At 36.5% G+C, this 17,088-nt stretch overlaps 1 protein-coding gene across 2 annotated transcripts in view; it reads left to right on the forward strand.

Annotated features, from left to right (window-relative positions):
* SMYD1 (SET and MYND domain containing 1) overlaps positions 1-17,088 on the forward strand; it is a 338,058-nt gene that overhangs the window by 226,646 nt on the left and 94,324 nt on the right. Inside the window, exons 4-5 of one of the 2 annotated variants that reach the window (XM_044062105.1) lie at positions 6,491-6,621; positions 9,864-9,902. In XM_044062105.1, the coding sequence (XP_043918040.1) occupies positions 6,491-6,621; positions 9,864-9,902 (170 nt within the window). The remainder of the gene's footprint in view (positions 1-6,490; positions 6,622-9,863; positions 9,903-17,088) is intronic. The other variant, XM_044062106.1, reaches the window with a different exon arrangement.

The raw sequence follows: 17,088 nt of genomic DNA on the forward strand, positions 1-17,088 counted from the left end.
AATGTTGTATGAAGGAGGTGTTCTATGCAATTGTAAAGACTTAGATCTCTATAGTATGGAAGATAAGTTTCTGGATATTGAAAATTATTTAAATGAACTTCATCTCATCCTAAACCCAAACAAAACAAAACTAAGGATCTTCTCTATCAGGAAATCCAAAGAAAAACCACCTCCTCTGTCCATCTACCCCACTAATGGTACTATAATAGAACCAGTTACCAAACAAAACTACTTGTTGTCACAATAGACAACAACCTAACATTCGATAAACACGTATCACTCACATCAAACTTGGTACACTATATAGGGCCTAACCTTACCTTACTCAAAATGGCAGACCAGCCACAGCCAGAACCCACCCCCTAGCTACTCTCCTCTACTGTTCTCAACTTGTCACTAACCTGCACGTCTGATTTACATCTTCTTGATTCCTACAATAACAAAATAGCAAAATTTGCTGCTAATATACCCAACAGGACCCATCATTGCCTTGCTCTTCAAAAATTACACTGGCTTAAATTTTCCAATTTGTTTTCACTCAGTCAGCTCACCACTGCCCACTGTATTATCCACAAACCTGAAATCTGCCCTGCACTCTACAACCTAGTGCAACTAAATAACAACCCCAGGACCCTTAGATCATCTGATAAACTTATACTCAAGGTTAGAAAGTCCCATAATTACTTCAGCGACTCTCTTCTCCTATAAAGTAACCAAACAGTGGAATCTATTACCCCAGAATATCTTAAAAACACAGATCATCATAGCTTCAAAAAACTAAAGGAATACCTTACTCAACAATGGCTATGCTCCTGTAATACTCCTGGTTAGTTTCTCATGCCTTCGATCAAATGTTTTCTATTCTGCTATCTTCTTGTCTTACTTCTACCAAATGAAAATACCACAATGATTTTTAGTTATATATCTAATGAGTTTCATATTACTGTCTGTAATAAAGCTTAAGAAATGTAATGTTTTCTGTTTTACATTCACCTTTTTGTAAATTGTGATTGTGGCAACTATCAAACTTTTTGTATATTGTTTGTAAATCTTTTAAAATTTTTTGTAATCTTTTTGTACTATTGTTATGGAGCTTATCTCCCCGGGGTCTCAACTGAAAATGGGCTACTTGCCCAGCCGGAATCTATCCGGTTAACAAATGTAAAATAAAAATAAAATAAAAATAAAATAATTGTACTATATATAGTATATGTGCAAACCTGTACTGACAATTAGTAGGGAAAGGACAGTTATAGAGACCTTTTTCATTATATTAAGTGGATGTTTTATAGTGTATATAGTCTGTGTTGTCAGCATATTGTGGTTGTTCTTAAGTATGCTCCATTTGACAGATGATGACAGCACAACTATATTAAGTTGTTATACAAGAAGAAATGTTTAGAATTTTTAATGTGGGTGCAACAGTCCAATTATGGTTCTGCTGCGCTTTGTATTAACTCTAAAGTTCATATGAGACTGGGACGTATGTGCAAATATATTCACATATTTTCACAGTGTATGTAAATGAACAAAGTTTATAAAGAAAATAGTATTGTGCAAGTAGTATCCTGGCAAGTGTGTTATAAGGTGATCTGAAGATTCTTCTCTAGAATGTGTTTTTTTTTTTTTTTGCATGCTAGTGAGGATGTTCAGTGTTTCCACAGCACCTTGTTGTCTGCCCAGGAATGACAAACTTCTTAAATTATCTATGTCGATATAAACTGTGAACTTTTTAACCAAGTTGAGATGCCCCTCATTTTGACCTCTGGAGGCCTGACATTGTCACAAACTTCTCAGTATGTTGCGGTGAGATGTTTTTTTTTATTTTTGCACACAGTGGAGTCACCAATTACTAATATATTTTAGGGGATGCCAGGACAAAGTGCTCCTTATGAGTGCACATGGCTGGCCTGATACTGTTTTTAAGCTAGGCATTTTGTTATTATGGACTCTTACCTTTTTTTAACCTACTGTAGGTATTTTGTTATTATTGACTCTCTCCACTACCATGCTATAGTGACTATGTATATCTCATTTAGTATGGTGTGGGAGGTTCATGTAATTTATTACATGCATGATGTTCTGCTTTTCTTGAATTTTTGATTTTCTGAAGACCAGATGAGGTCTTTGTGGGTGTACTGTATGCATGTTGGTAGCGGTATGTAAGCATGTTGAGTCCTAGTGGGTGTATTGCATACATAGTGGTTGGTGTATGCACATGCTGAGTCCTTGTGGGTGTATAGGATACATACTGTAGCTTTGAACATATATTGAAACTTTGTGGGGGTACTGCATACATATTAGTAGGTGTGTGCACATGTTGAATCCTTGTGGGTGTATAGCATACATACTGTACTGTAGCTTTGAACACATATTGACCCTTTGTGGGTGTACTGCATACGTATTAGTAGGTGTGTGCACATATTGAGTCCTTATGGTTGTATTGCACACATATTGGCAGGTGTGTACATATGTTGATTCCTTGTGGTTGTACTGGCTACACATTAGTAAGTGTATGCACATGCTGAGTCCTTGTGGTTGTACTGCATACATATTAGTAGGTGTGTGCACATGTTGAGTCCTTATGGTTGTACTGCATACATATTAGTAGTGTGTGTGCACATGCTGAGTCCTTGTGGTTGTACTGCATACATATTAGTAGGTGTGTGCACATGTCAAGCCCTTATGGTTGTACTGCATACATATTGGTAGGTGTGTGCACATGTTGAGTCCTTGTGGTTGTACTGCATACATATTGGTAAGTGTGTGTGTGTCCACATGCTGAGTCCTTGTGGTTGTACTGCATACATATTAGTAGGTGTGTGCACATGTCAAGCCCTTAAGGTTGTACTGCATACATATTAGTAGGCGTGTGCACATGTTGAGCCTTGTGGTTGTACTGTATACATATTCTAGCTCTGAGCACATGTTGTCACTTTCTGGATGTATTGCATACATAGTAGAAGGTGTGTTCACATGTTGAGTCCTTGTGGTTGTATTGCATACATATTGGGAGCTGTGTGGACATGTTGAGTCCTTGTGGTTGTACTTCATACATACTGTAGCTTTGAGCACATGTTGACATTCTGTGGGTGTGCTGCATGGATCTACCTGAAAATGTCAAAATCCCAGGAGATTGAAGATGGCATAATTGAGACAAAATCTGCAAAAACTCATTTCAGCGAATGTATTCCCAGTAACCTGTTGGCAAACAAGGTGAATTTTGCCCTTTTCCCAACTGTAGTAGGATAGTGCGAACTCGGAGTTAGTATATTTAGTGGGGGGTGCATCCCCCCACATGGGGGTGTGTGGGGGGCATAGCCCCCCACCTGGGTGGGTTGGGGTTGGTGCAGTTTCATTTTCATGATGTTTGGTGGTTACTTACCCTAGGAAGATATTCGTCGATCAAGTCATTTGCTGAAGTGGGTTTTCGCTGATTTCATCTTGACAATGTCGTCTTTAATCTTCTGGGATTCTGACGTTATAAAGTAGGCCTGTACTGCATACATATTGGTAGGTGTGTGCACACGTTGAGCCCCTGTGGAAGTACAGCATACATACTGTAGCTTTGTCCACATATTAACGATTTGTGGATGTACTGCATACATATTGGTAGGTGTGTGCACACGTTGAGCACATGTTGACATTTTGTGGGTGTACTGCATACATACTGGTAGGTATGTGCACATGTTGCACCCCTGTGGATGAACAGCAAACATACTGTAGCTTTGTGCAGATATTAACTCTTTGTGGATGTACTGCATACATATAGTTGACAAGATGGGGCTGTTCACTGATATTTAAGGCCTTGTTAATAAGAAGTACAGTTTCTGTGAGCATGAAGCAGTTCTTACAATGCTTTCAATAACCATCATCTATCAAATCTTACCTAATCTAGGAATAAGATTTTTCCTGTGTAAGGATGTATAGTGACCTGAAAAAAGATAGAGCAGTTTCCTTGAGGAGCATAGTGGAGCCTGCCTGCTTGTTACTAGAGAAAGTTGATGCATCTACTGAAACATGTTAAAGTTTTTGTCATGATTCCCATAGCTGTGCTTCTGGTGACTGAAGACGAGAACGAAACCTTATCTGATGCTGTTGATCTTCAGATCTGTGTTTTGTTTCCCCTGGATATTTTGCTCTTGAAACGTGCCCAACTATTTATCTAAAACGCTATATCAGATAGTAATGATCTGTTTTTACCTGAGGATGAACAAGAATCCACTTTGGTTATGATGAAGGCAAGCTTTCCAAACCGATTTTTAATTAGGATGTGACAATGAAACCTTGAAGTAGAAAACTAATGGCTGATTAGTCTGATTGTTGATAAATACTGTACAGCAAAAACTGTATATGATTTAATGTTTTCAAAATGTATGCTTTAGACTGAGGTTTAGTACTAAAACTGAAGTTTATAAAATGAGTTTGTAGTATAAGAAATATAAGTTTATTATTTTGGATATAAAGTGGTTTAACCTAGCTTATACACACTGCTATGAATAAATATTTCTTGGTAAAATGTAATTGTCTTCCAATTTATGTTGATTCTGAACTCCTCCCTCATCATTGGTAATTCTGCTGTCACTGCAAAGTGACTTCTAGAAGATTTTTAGTTAAACATTGACCACTAAGTTTTCAAGCCCCACATACTGTATATCCCCCAGTTTCATGCCATTCAACAATTCTTTTAGGTCTTTAACTCAAGAATTCTTTCACTTATTTATAGTATTTGTCTCCCTGCTATCTCCTAGTAGCTCTTTTGTTACACTACTGACATTTTTCCCTTTTTTCAATTCACTTCTCAGTAGATGTTCTCTAGCATTTTTTTTTCATCTCTTCACTTTCAACTTTAAGCCAACTTTTTGCAGAGTTCAGCTGCATATATGTCCATGTACACTCTTTCCTCTTTTTGAAACCATGCCGGCCTCTCATATCCTCAGGTCTTAAAAATGTATTTCTTTTCTCATCCTGTATGCTTCTCAACATCTTGTCTTTCCACTATTTTGACAGAAATTCCCTTAACCTTAATTCATTTTCCAAATTCTGTTTCAACCAGTTAGAAAATTTTGAAACTATTGCATATAGTCAACAGTTAAGATTTTTGAAACTTAAAACTTTGGTCTTTACATGGCATAACTACTTTACCTTGGAATGCAAAGATTCTAAGAATAGTTCTGGAATCACATGGACACAGTACTTTGATGTCTGAAATATTCAAAAATCTGGTGACCACTGCCAGCTGCCAGATTATAGGCTATCTTCCATTTCTGACAAAGTGGGAAGGGTTTCACAGTGAGTATGAATAACACATATTATTGTCATTCCTGCAAATTCCCAGTCTTGTGTGATATCACAATAAACGCTGCAAAAAACAGCCTCGTGCCACCATGCCATTACCGCATCACTGCTCCATGCCACCAGTGACTGAATAGGAGCAGTTGGTGAAAATACAAAATCAGAACTTTAACAGCGCTATGATGGCATCTAGCAATGGAGGCAAAGAGCTTTTATGAGTGCGTGAACACTTGATTGCATTTCAGCTACACTCTGCACCATAGGCATTATCAACTATATGTTTTCAGTTTTTTCACTGTTATATGACTATGGGGCTGGTATGGATAAATTCAGAAGGGTGTGGGTTGGTGGGGGGATGCTTTCTAAGTTTCCTTGCAAGAAGAAACTTTATATGATTTGTAGGGAAAGGAGTTGGTTATTTTTTTATTCATTAATTGTAATTATGTTTGGTGATCATGTCTCAATTGCTTGTGCATGAAATGCCTGGAGATAGAATAAGTTCTTCTCCACCTCACCTTGTTCTTGCAGATTATAAGTACCAAGTGTACTATTTCTGGTATTTTCATTATATATACTCTTTCTACACATTAGATGGCTAGTGCAAAAGTAAAGTGTTTGGTATTCTCTCTTCTTTTCTGTCATTGTTTACAAGCTGCATCTTTTTTTCTAGCCACACCTGATCACCTAAACTCATATTTTATATGTTTTATTAGTTTATCATCACTGCTCTTTCCATTTAGGAGTTTCTCTGACATTTGAATTCAATGCCTCTTGGGCCTGCTTTTTCCTAATTTTTTTCTGTAGTATATCATTTTTTTGTCTCACTCACAATCATTTTTAGATTGCTCTCATCCTTTTGTTTACCATTTAACAGGTGACCTGGAAGGGTAAGACGTTAATTATCTTTAGATAATTGATTCTCAGCTGTAAATTTTACAATTTGGGGGTCAGTAATAGGACGTTATTTGAAAATGATCACAGCTACCATTAGCTAATATTCTGAAGATGAAATTACAAATGTGTTGTATATAAGCATATGACAAACAGAACTGCAGTGAATACAGTCTGTGTTACCAGCCAGTTGCACTGTGTAGGTTAAGCTAAGACTTTGGCTTAAAATGTGATATGAATATTTGACTGTAAATTCTAACAGCTGTTAATTTTTGGTATTGTTATTTTTTTAATTTCTTGACAGATAAACTGCAATGGATTCACTCTGAGTGACCAGCGGGGACTGCAAGCTGTCGGAGTTGCGATCTTCCCAACTCTCTGTCTTGTGAATCATGATTGCTGGCCTAACTGTACAGTAATATTCAACCACGGAAAGTAAGTAGCACCAGATCAGTGCACATTTCATGAGTGATTAAATAGTTTCAGAAATTAATTTGTTGATTTATTGATGACTGCAGTGTAAACACTCCTTAAAGAGAAGTAATGGGCTTTGTATAACAAATGAAACACCAAAGTGCCATGTCTTTTAAAATGTTGTGTGAATTCTACACACAAAGACATAGGCACACACAGGCACATGTATAGACAAAGGCAGAGACACAGAGATACAGACATGTAGACATAGACAGACATACAGACACATATGTATACACATGCACATGTACATGCATATGCACAAACACAGATACATACACACATTGTTTGCAGATGACTGTAAACTTGGTGCCATTGTAAACTTCCCAGCAGACACCATGATATTCCAAGACGGCCTTTTCCAAACCAGTAGCTGGTGTCAAAACCAAGAAATATATAATAGTATCATAGTTGAATAAAGTCCAATTCCACCCACAAGGGCAAGTAGAATTAAAACAAAATAAACGACCTCAAAGAACACTTCACCATCCAAGAAAGAGCAAAAACCATTTATTCCAAATACGACTAAGCGCTTTCACCAGTTATCTGGCTTCTTCAGAGTCCCGCGACTCTGAAGAAGCCAGATAACTGGTGAAAGCGCTTAGTCGTATTTGGAATAAATGGTTTTTGCTCTTTCTTGGATGGTGAAGTGTTCTTTGAGGTCGTTTATTTTGTTATATAATAGTATCTTTCAGCAAATGAGAAGTCCCTTGTAACTATCACATTGACAACACACCCCGGAAAATTGTTCCACTAGTTAGACACCTGGAAACCTGTGTATTTTATTTATTTATTTATTTGCATCTGCTTGCTGGGAAAGTTCTACTGGGCCATGATTGTCTCCTTTTCAGTGGAGGCCCAGGGTGGAAAGCTTCATGGTTAACAAATCTTACAACATGTCACATAATACAATACAATACAATACAATACAATATGATATAAAACAATTGAAAAGGCATAGCAACATGTTATCTGTCACATTAAAAAAACAGGAGAGATACAGACTAGAAATCATTATATTCCACAAAATTACTTTTCAGTTTTCCTGCAGCAATAATAAGCTATTGGGTCATCAGATAAAAGCCTAGAAGTTTAGATTACTGTATGTAGACAATGAACTTTTCTTTGACACCATGCTATCACTGTTTTAAGAAAGTGCCATTTGACTGCATGGCTTATCACTAAAGGTTTGGTGCCTAGGTCCAGGGATGTGATTATTCCACTGTATTCTGCACTCATCAGACTGATCATTGAGTATAATATCTGCTTCACTATGTACATGTCCAAACATCTGACACAAGTCAATCATCCATAATGCTTTCGTAATAAGAAAATCAAGGGCCTAAATCATAGATCTATGCAAACCATCTCAAAGCCTTGTATCTCAGCTTGGTGCCATATTGGGTGCTGAGAGGTGATCTTTGCCTCATGCATAGGATCTAAGTAGACGCTATCTTGTCAAATGTAAGGCACATTCACAAGTCTCCAGTGTGGGTATAAACACCCTCTCAAGCTATCTAAATCTATTTTCCAACATAAATAGAAAATGTAGGAAGTACACAAATGTATCACAGAAAATATCACTTCTTTGGTATCATCTTCCTCAACATATAAAACATAGTACTTCTCTTACACAATTCAAACATAATCTGGACAAAGGGATGGGTAACTGCAAACTCACCCCTGGTTTAGCACCTCTGTCCTTCATGGGTATGGGAAACATGTAAGTGTTCTCTTTGTCTGATTTCTAAGTTACTGGTACTTAAAACATAGGGACTAAAGACTTCATGGGAATTTAAGGGTAGGCTTCTAAAGGTCCTCATAAATCGATAGCTTAGTAAGTACCCATTAACCAACTTGTGAGCACATACACACACACACACACACACACACACACACACACACACACACACACACACACACACACACACACACACACACACACACACACACACGTGAGTGTGGACATGCATTTAGGGGTCGCCACAGCTGATGATTGGCAGTAGATTTGTACAGTGCCGAGGTGCCAGCCTGATGCCCAGCCTTCAATGAAGGCACACCCATTCATGCATGTCTTTCGGACATCACTCGACCGCAGGGAGGACATGCAGACTCCACACAGAAGGCGCTCCAGCCGAGAATCGAACGGGAGAACCTCTTGCTGTGAGGTGACAATGCTACCGCTGCATCACCGTGGCTTCACACACACAAACACACACACACACACACACACACACACACACACACACACACACACACACACACACAATTGGTTTGACAATGATTTTGCCTGCATCTTACTAGGCCTTCCTTTTCATCCATATACTGAATACCATGTACATTAAATCTGAGTCTGTACTGTGTTGTTCCATACGGCACAATAAATGCTCTTTCATCCTTAGACAGAGTAAAAGTCATGCCTGTTCTGTAAATAATAGGCATCCTTGTTCACCGCATGCTTATCTCAGTGAAATTCATTAGGATGACATGATTTTACCAGATGCCTGTTGTAATGCCATGGAAAAAGCAACGTGATATTCTTACGCTCCTTCTTTTGACTGACAGTGACTGCTGATTCTAGTTAGCAGGGATACGTTTTTTATAAGACCCAGAAAGTAAAATATAGACCTGAGAAACGAACCATTGAATTAGCAGCACTGGACACACTGATCTATTTATTTTTCCATTTCTATACTGCATTCATTTTGCAAATGCATATATTTGGTTTTGCTGGGTGCTATGTAACTTACTGTGCACATTTAGGTCCATAATTTTCTGCCATATTTTGTTCATCTGATGATATACACATCTATATAAATTCTCCTGCTTTGTTGGGACCTACATATATTTCCTAATGATTAAATTTCTGTTTTCAGATAGGCAGGCATCGTTCCAGTAATGTCACTGAATTCTCTTTGTGTTTATGTGAAACTATGCAATAATGGTTTCCACCACATTATATAATTGTTAGTTAAAGTAATTCACATTCAACACAATTTCAGCTTTAACAATGTGAATATTAATTCAGAATTAAATATTTTATTCAATGATAAGGAGAACACAGAAATAACCTAAAATAGTATTGTAGCAGAATGTATGTTGTTTGTAATCTGTACAGATGTTTGCTAGCTTGCATTCTGTTTGCTTTTCTGTTGTATGTGCATATCTGCTTAAATGATAGACTGTAATTTTTTTTCTTTCAGCCATGAGGCAATAAAATCAATGTTTCATTCTCAGCCGAGGTGGGTTGGTCTTACAGTATGCTTTTCAGTTGACCTTACCCCTTCACATTACTGATATACGATAACATCTAGATCATTTTCCTATTTGTCACTGTCCTTTTGCAGAGTTACTGTTTAAAGAGACTTCCGTCTTGCAAATGTTGGTGCATTTTCGATTTTAGAATAGAAAGCAATTTATCTAATTATTGACTCCCTTCCCCTCACAGTTCTGTGTGTTTATATCTAATTACACATTCTAAATACACTGTACTAACCCTGCACATCATTTCTGACTGGAAAGGAAAATCATAAAATGCCTAAGTTTTCCCATGTGGATGTATGACTTGACTGATGTAGACTGGATAATGATGAGAACAGTTAGCATGACTGATGACTAACAAGGAGGCTGACATTTTGTATGGAATCTTCTTTTCTAAACAAAGTGCTGGTGGCAGTCCAGAAAAATGCAAAAGAGAAGGTGGAAGAGATATAGAGATTTATATGTTACTCAAAGCTGGACTAAACAATTGATCCAGTAATAAAAACTATTACGTGCTTACAACTGTACAACTGCTTAGACCAAAAGCCCCAACCTCAGATGGCATACAATAAGCATCATATGCTGGCCACTATTGTACAGTTAGAACAATATATATAGTAACAGCAGGGATGCCATCTATTACACCAAGGAAAGACATCTAATAGTCAGTAGGTAGGAAATCAGAAGTGTAGCATGAATATGCAATACTTTGTGACTTACTCAGCTCACCACTCCTTACTGTCCTACTTCTTCCGTTCCTCGTCACTCTGCCCATAGTATCATGAAATGGACAGAAAAAGAAAATGACCTATTACTCACTCTGCACTGAGTTACACTTCTGCTCTTTCCACTATTCTTGCATACCATGGGCTAAACTGTTTTCTTATCAGCTCTTCCTTATTGCATCACAGTCAACTTTTTGCCATTCTCTCACCCACCTCCACCTGGTCCTCTGGTTGCATTCCAACAGTATCTTTCGCTGATTCATCTGGTTGCATTCCAACAGCATCTTTCGCTGATTCATCTGGTTGCATTCCAACAGTATCTTTCGCTGATTCATCTGGTTGCATTCCAACAGTATATTTCTCTGATTCATCTGGTTGCATTCCAACAGTATCTTTCGCTGATTCATCTGGTTGCATTCCAACAGTATCTTTCGCTGATTCATCTGGTTGCATTCCAACAGTATCTTTTGCTGATTCATCTGGTTGCATTCCAACAGTATCTTTCGCTGATTCATCTGGTTGCATTCCAATAGTATCTTTCGCTGATTCATCTGGTTGCATTCCAACAGTATATTTCTCTGATTCATCTGGTTGCATTCCAACAGTATCTTTCGCTGATTCATCTGGTTGCATTCCAACAGTATCTTTTGCTGATTCATCTGGTTGCATTCCAACAGTATCTTTCGCTGATTCATCTGGTTGCATTCCAACAGTATCTTTCGCTGATTCATCTGGTTACATTCCAACAGTATCTTTTGCTGATTCATCTGGTTGCATTCCAACAGTATCTTTTGCTGATTCATCTGGTTTCAGTCCAATAGTATCTTTCACTGATTCATTCCTGTGAGATTTGGACTGACCATTGTGATTGCTTCTACTTTCTTCATAGCTCTTAACTCCTTCTGCTCCCTTGAGTACAACCATCATTTACTTGTCTCAGGCTTCTCAGTTCCATCCACTGCCTTATACCCAGTCTTCAGAAAACCAGCACTTCTCACCTGTAATAACTACGAAAAATATATAAATACAAAAAAAAAGCCTAAATGGATCATTTAAAAAGGGTTTTAATAAATGTTCTTTGCAGCTCGAGTTAAAAAATTCTTCTTTGAGATAAAAAAAATTTCGCAAAAAGATGCACCTAGTATATATAATTATAAATACTTATCTAGTCATGGCGAAGCTCTCCAAGGAATGTCTGAATTTAATCCATAAATTGGCAATGCAGTTCATTTACTACATATCTCCTTTCTTTGCGTACGCCTTCACTTTGTCTCTTGTAAGTTAAAAAGCTCCTCAGAATAAACATGCAGACCAGTCTGGAGCTGTTTAACTTTTGCCTCATAAAGCCTCTCACTTTCCTCCTTCAATAGAAGGTTCATCTGTTGCACTAGTACCTCCAGGGCAGGCAACTGCACTTCTGCTGTTCAGTGGGAGAATATCCAGTCAACCATTACTTAGCTCTATATTTATGGAATGTCCCAGTAAGATGCCACAGTCTCTTACCCAGTGGCTCTGTCTTTTCATTTAATGAGCCCTATCAGTGTAAAAAGGTAGTGCTGCTGCCTTTTCAGAAAACATACTAGTACTGTCTCCACGGAGGTATAAAAGTTTTCTTCTTTCATCCCATATACTGCCCCTACCAGCAAGATGTTCTGCCTCCTTGCCCTATTTTCTAGCTCATTCAGCCTTCTTTCTAAATATTCTAGTTATTCATGTAACACTTACAGCTCCTGTCTTCATTCTGCAGTTGATCCAACTGACTTACATGCAACACAACAGTAGCTGTTAAGCAGGTGCCAGCTCTCTCTTTAACACCTAATTTTTTTCTCCTAATTTGGTCCAGGGTCTCCATATAGGCTGCAGTATTGGCTATGAAGCCATGTGGTATGTCTATACCATGGCCTACCATCTCCCACTACTAGACACTTTCACCACTTCCTGCACTTATGCATCATTGCTGTTCTAATGTTGTCATTCCAAGTGAGAGATAATAACTTTCCACATACAAACACTAACTATGAGAACTGCAGATCATCCTGCTGAAAACCTACCTAGTCCTCCACCCAGTGCGGTTTGTGTCAGAACCACACATTAGCTATGCAATATAAATTAAATGATATTCTTCACTTAAGAAGGCAAACTGCATTAAATTTGTATTTAGTATTGTACAGGAGCTGCAACAGTATATTGTCTAACTGGAACACTAGGAAAGATTCCATAGGCATATGGCTTCTTTGTTATCATGTATGTATACTCAGTTGTTACTACGATAGATTGGCCATGAGACAAAGCATGCAATTCATGGTGCTCTCCATTTACTGCTGTGGTTTTAATACCAGCTCTGAAAATCCACACTGACCACAACTGATTGTTTTGGTGAGATTAATTGTTCAAGAAGCAGACTATCTACTTGTTGGGAAGACTCTGTACTAGGTCTGAATGCTGACAGCTTCTGACTGCAAACCTTGGGTGACAGGAAACTGCTAGGTCTGCAGTACTGCTTGCAGACAGACAGACAGACAGAAAGAAGAATCATTTTGTAAGCAATGCAAACAGCATCCTGTAATATTTTCACTGACTACTGATTTACTTTGGCTATATGTTTTATATTAAGTGGCCATCAAATTCAGCACATGTGATTGTTAAATGCATGCTAGTGTCATAGCCAAAGCAGATAGCATACATCTTGTTGTTGACTAATAAGAAAACACAGTGACTCAAACTACTGGAGAACACTGTCTTGTTGCATAAATTGTCTAACAAATAACATTTTAATGTGCACTGCATTTTAAGATTCTTTTACAGATATTGATCAGATGACATGTTCATTTGCAATAATAACTAAAATTTAATTTGTGGTCCAAAACTGTAAGTAAAAAAAGCAAAAGTAGTGTAAGTGGTTTCTGTGTGCCTGTCTGTCTCTTTCTGTCTTAGCATTTTTTTGCATTGTGTACCCCTATATTTACTCGCTTGCTTGCTTCAGAAATTAATTGGTACTAATGATAAATACAACAATTATATATTAGAGCATTTTACATAAATAGTTTTCCACTATAGCTCTTAAATTTTTAAGAGACATTTTATGCAGAGTTCCTTGGAATGTAGATGAAAAGTTCGCTAAAGAAGTTATTTTACTTTGCTTTGTCTACTTGCAATTCCAATCAGGATATAAATCACTGTCATTAAGACCCAGGGAAAAATTATCTGGTAATCACAATATATACTAAATGTGAAAAGTTTTAATAAGATGGGAAAATGTAACTGTTCTTTAAGAGGGAATGCGGAAGTCAACTAAATCATACTAAAGATTTACTGAATTAAGAAACATTGTAAGAAATTCTTTAAAAGATATAAGTAAAAATAAGTTGTATTGTACTAAACTTTTTAGTAAATGTGTAATGTTTAAAATATGTGTTTATGACAAATTCAGCATTTGGTATAGTGGGAATGTACTGCAATTTAAAAGTGAAACTATCTCTGCTGTGTATACATCTGTAGTGTGTGATGCCTAACAGCCCTTAAAGATGGTATTTTAGGACAAAGGAACTTACCTTAGTTGTGATCCCACCCAAAAGCGTGCAACACTGAAAAGAAGAAAGTGTCTTTTAAAATGCAAAATTGAACTAGACAGGAAATTTTGCCTGGAACTCATAAATAGAGGGAGACATATATTGTTAGGCAGAGAGATATTTACTGTTTTTTACTGTTGCACCATGCTCAGATAAATAGAGATGCTTGTAAGACATTTGCAGATTCTACTTTTATCTTGAGTGCTAGTGACAAATAGGGCACATTATAATTTTAACCAAAATTAGTTAGGGTTTACAGCAGTTTTTAGAGTTTGTCATGTTTCATTTGCTTGTTCAGAATCCTTAATTTAAGATTCTTCTGCAAGATTATTCTTGTTTGCATATTTACTTTTAAAATGAAATGTTTAATTTATTTCAACCAAGCACCTTTATTATAAGGTACATACTTGTGGATGGTGATTTATTTTTTTTTGTTTAAGAGCATTATAGCATTACTGTAAACTGGGGAAGATGTTGGCACTGGGGAGTCTTCATTTAGCCACCTTTCTATAAAATATTGTGTGTGCATATATGTCTGTGCAAAAAAATTTTAGACAAGTTTCCATTAGTGTTGGTAACATTGCACTGGAAGTTACTGGTTCATTCTAAAGTGGATGAAATCTTTGAAATCCAGGGATTATAACTTTGATCTGCAGCTATACAGTGTAAAGATTACTTGAGTGCAATAGGTTTTGTCATTACCAGAGAAGCAGTGTGCATTTACCTTCTAACCTTAAAGACAATCACTCATTTCATATTAATTTGAATAAGTGTGGATTGAAAGACCATCCCAAAGATTCAATAAATTCCATGTAGACTTCATGCAAAATTTACACAAAGTTTACATATGCGAATTGTGGTGTGTAGCAGTGCACAGCAAGTAGCAGCGTGCAATGTATATTCATGCTGTACACTACATTTAAGAGAGGTTTCGTGGCTGGCAACAGTGTTGTCAGCCAGGAAACCATGTAAGCAAGCAGAGATAGCACTCCTGTTGAAATCGGAGCACTGACGGTTTGCAGTTTTGCACAGAATGCCACAATGATCACCAGGGCTTCACAGATAGGATCTCTTAGCGCAAGACATCTGAGCAAAGGCCAACATAATGGTGGGGAATTGCTCCAAAATAGGGACATTTTTTTCCCTATAGAAGTGTGCTGGAATAAACAGGGTGTTGTGTTAAGATACATGTTCTTGAAGATTTGAAGTATGAAACTCAAATGTATGTAATATTGAGTCACATCAGTCCCAAGATCATTACAGTGATATGGCAGAAAGCCACACATATTTGATAAGGAACACATCTGGACAGTCTGTGAAAATTTGGACAGTGGAGAGGTATGAATGCTAAGTACATGGTCCAAATACAGTACCAGACAGTGTATCTACAGTGCAGAGTATTGTCATATCACATTCCTGGCATTCTTTACTGTAACTGTGTAAACGATCTGTAATGGTGCATGGACTGCTATGTAAAATAAACACTCAGGGGAAGTGTGTATATTGAATAATGATACACAGATGAATTGTAGGAATGAACACAAGGAAGGAGGACAGGTGAAACAACCTACTGTATAGTAGATGAGAGCATGTCAATGGAAGATGGCTGTAGCAGCAAAAGCAGTCACACACACACACACACACACACACACACACACACACACACACACACATATATATATATATATATATATATATATATATATATATATATATATATATATATATATATCTGTGTGAGATAAGCATCCTTACATGAATAATGCAGGGAACATCTATCAGGGATCTGACATACAATTGGGGTAGGATCCATATTGTGAAGCTCTACAAACTAATTTGCCTGAATATGAGTGTAATCTCAGCAGAGGCCTCCAGCAAGTGGGACACAGGTAAAGGCTCATGGAGAAGTTCCATGCCTCTCAACTGTACAGATTTCCACAGAATGTCCAGATTTTTGTCTCACATTTTAGTCTGTGTTTTATAAAATTAAGGTTTCCTGTCAAATTAATGGCAAATCATTAAAGATTCAAGTTAGAAAATAATGACAATCATTTGAGTTTCAGACGTCATACCCTGCAGTAAATTCATGCTAATGCAAAATCTGTTATTCTGTCAACTTTCTAAGTTTATAAGAGCTATATTTAAAAATTGTCCATATTTTTGGGCCTTTGTCCCACTTTTATTTATGGCTTTGTCCAGATTTCTTACTCTAAGAGGTTGAGAGGTATGTGGACAACATTAAAAGAACCATCAACAATCATGGACAATATCAGAATAATACCACCAGTAATCCCATGCCTCTGACATAACATATGTGATTTAGAGTGATCAGAGATGGTTCTGCACAAACATACTTGTGCAACTATTATGATATGTGCACACTATGACGGTAATCATGCGCACTGTCCTGGCACTGTAACATCTGCTGGAGGTGTTAGGAGGTAGGAGGGACACTACACTGCTATATATGTATGTGACATTATGAGCAATACAGGCTAGTTGACTGCTGTGCATGACATATATATATATATATATATATATATATATATATATATATATATATATATATATATATATATATATATATATATATATATATATATATATATATATATATATATATATATATATATATATATATATATATATATATATATATATATATATATGTATATATATATATATATATATATATATATATATATATATATATATATATATATATATATATATATATATATATATATATATATATATATGTACATATATATATATATATATATATATATATATATATATATATATATATATATATATATATATATATATATATATATATATATATATATATATATATATATATATATATATAT

This window comes from Protopterus annectens, chromosome 2.part1 (genome assembly GCF_019279795.1).
Source record: "Protopterus annectens isolate FY-2018-M chromosome 2.part1, PAN1.0, whole genome shotgun sequence".
In the NCBI taxonomy this organism is placed as follows: domain Eukaryota; kingdom Metazoa; phylum Chordata; order Ceratodontiformes; family Protopteridae; genus Protopterus; species Protopterus annectens.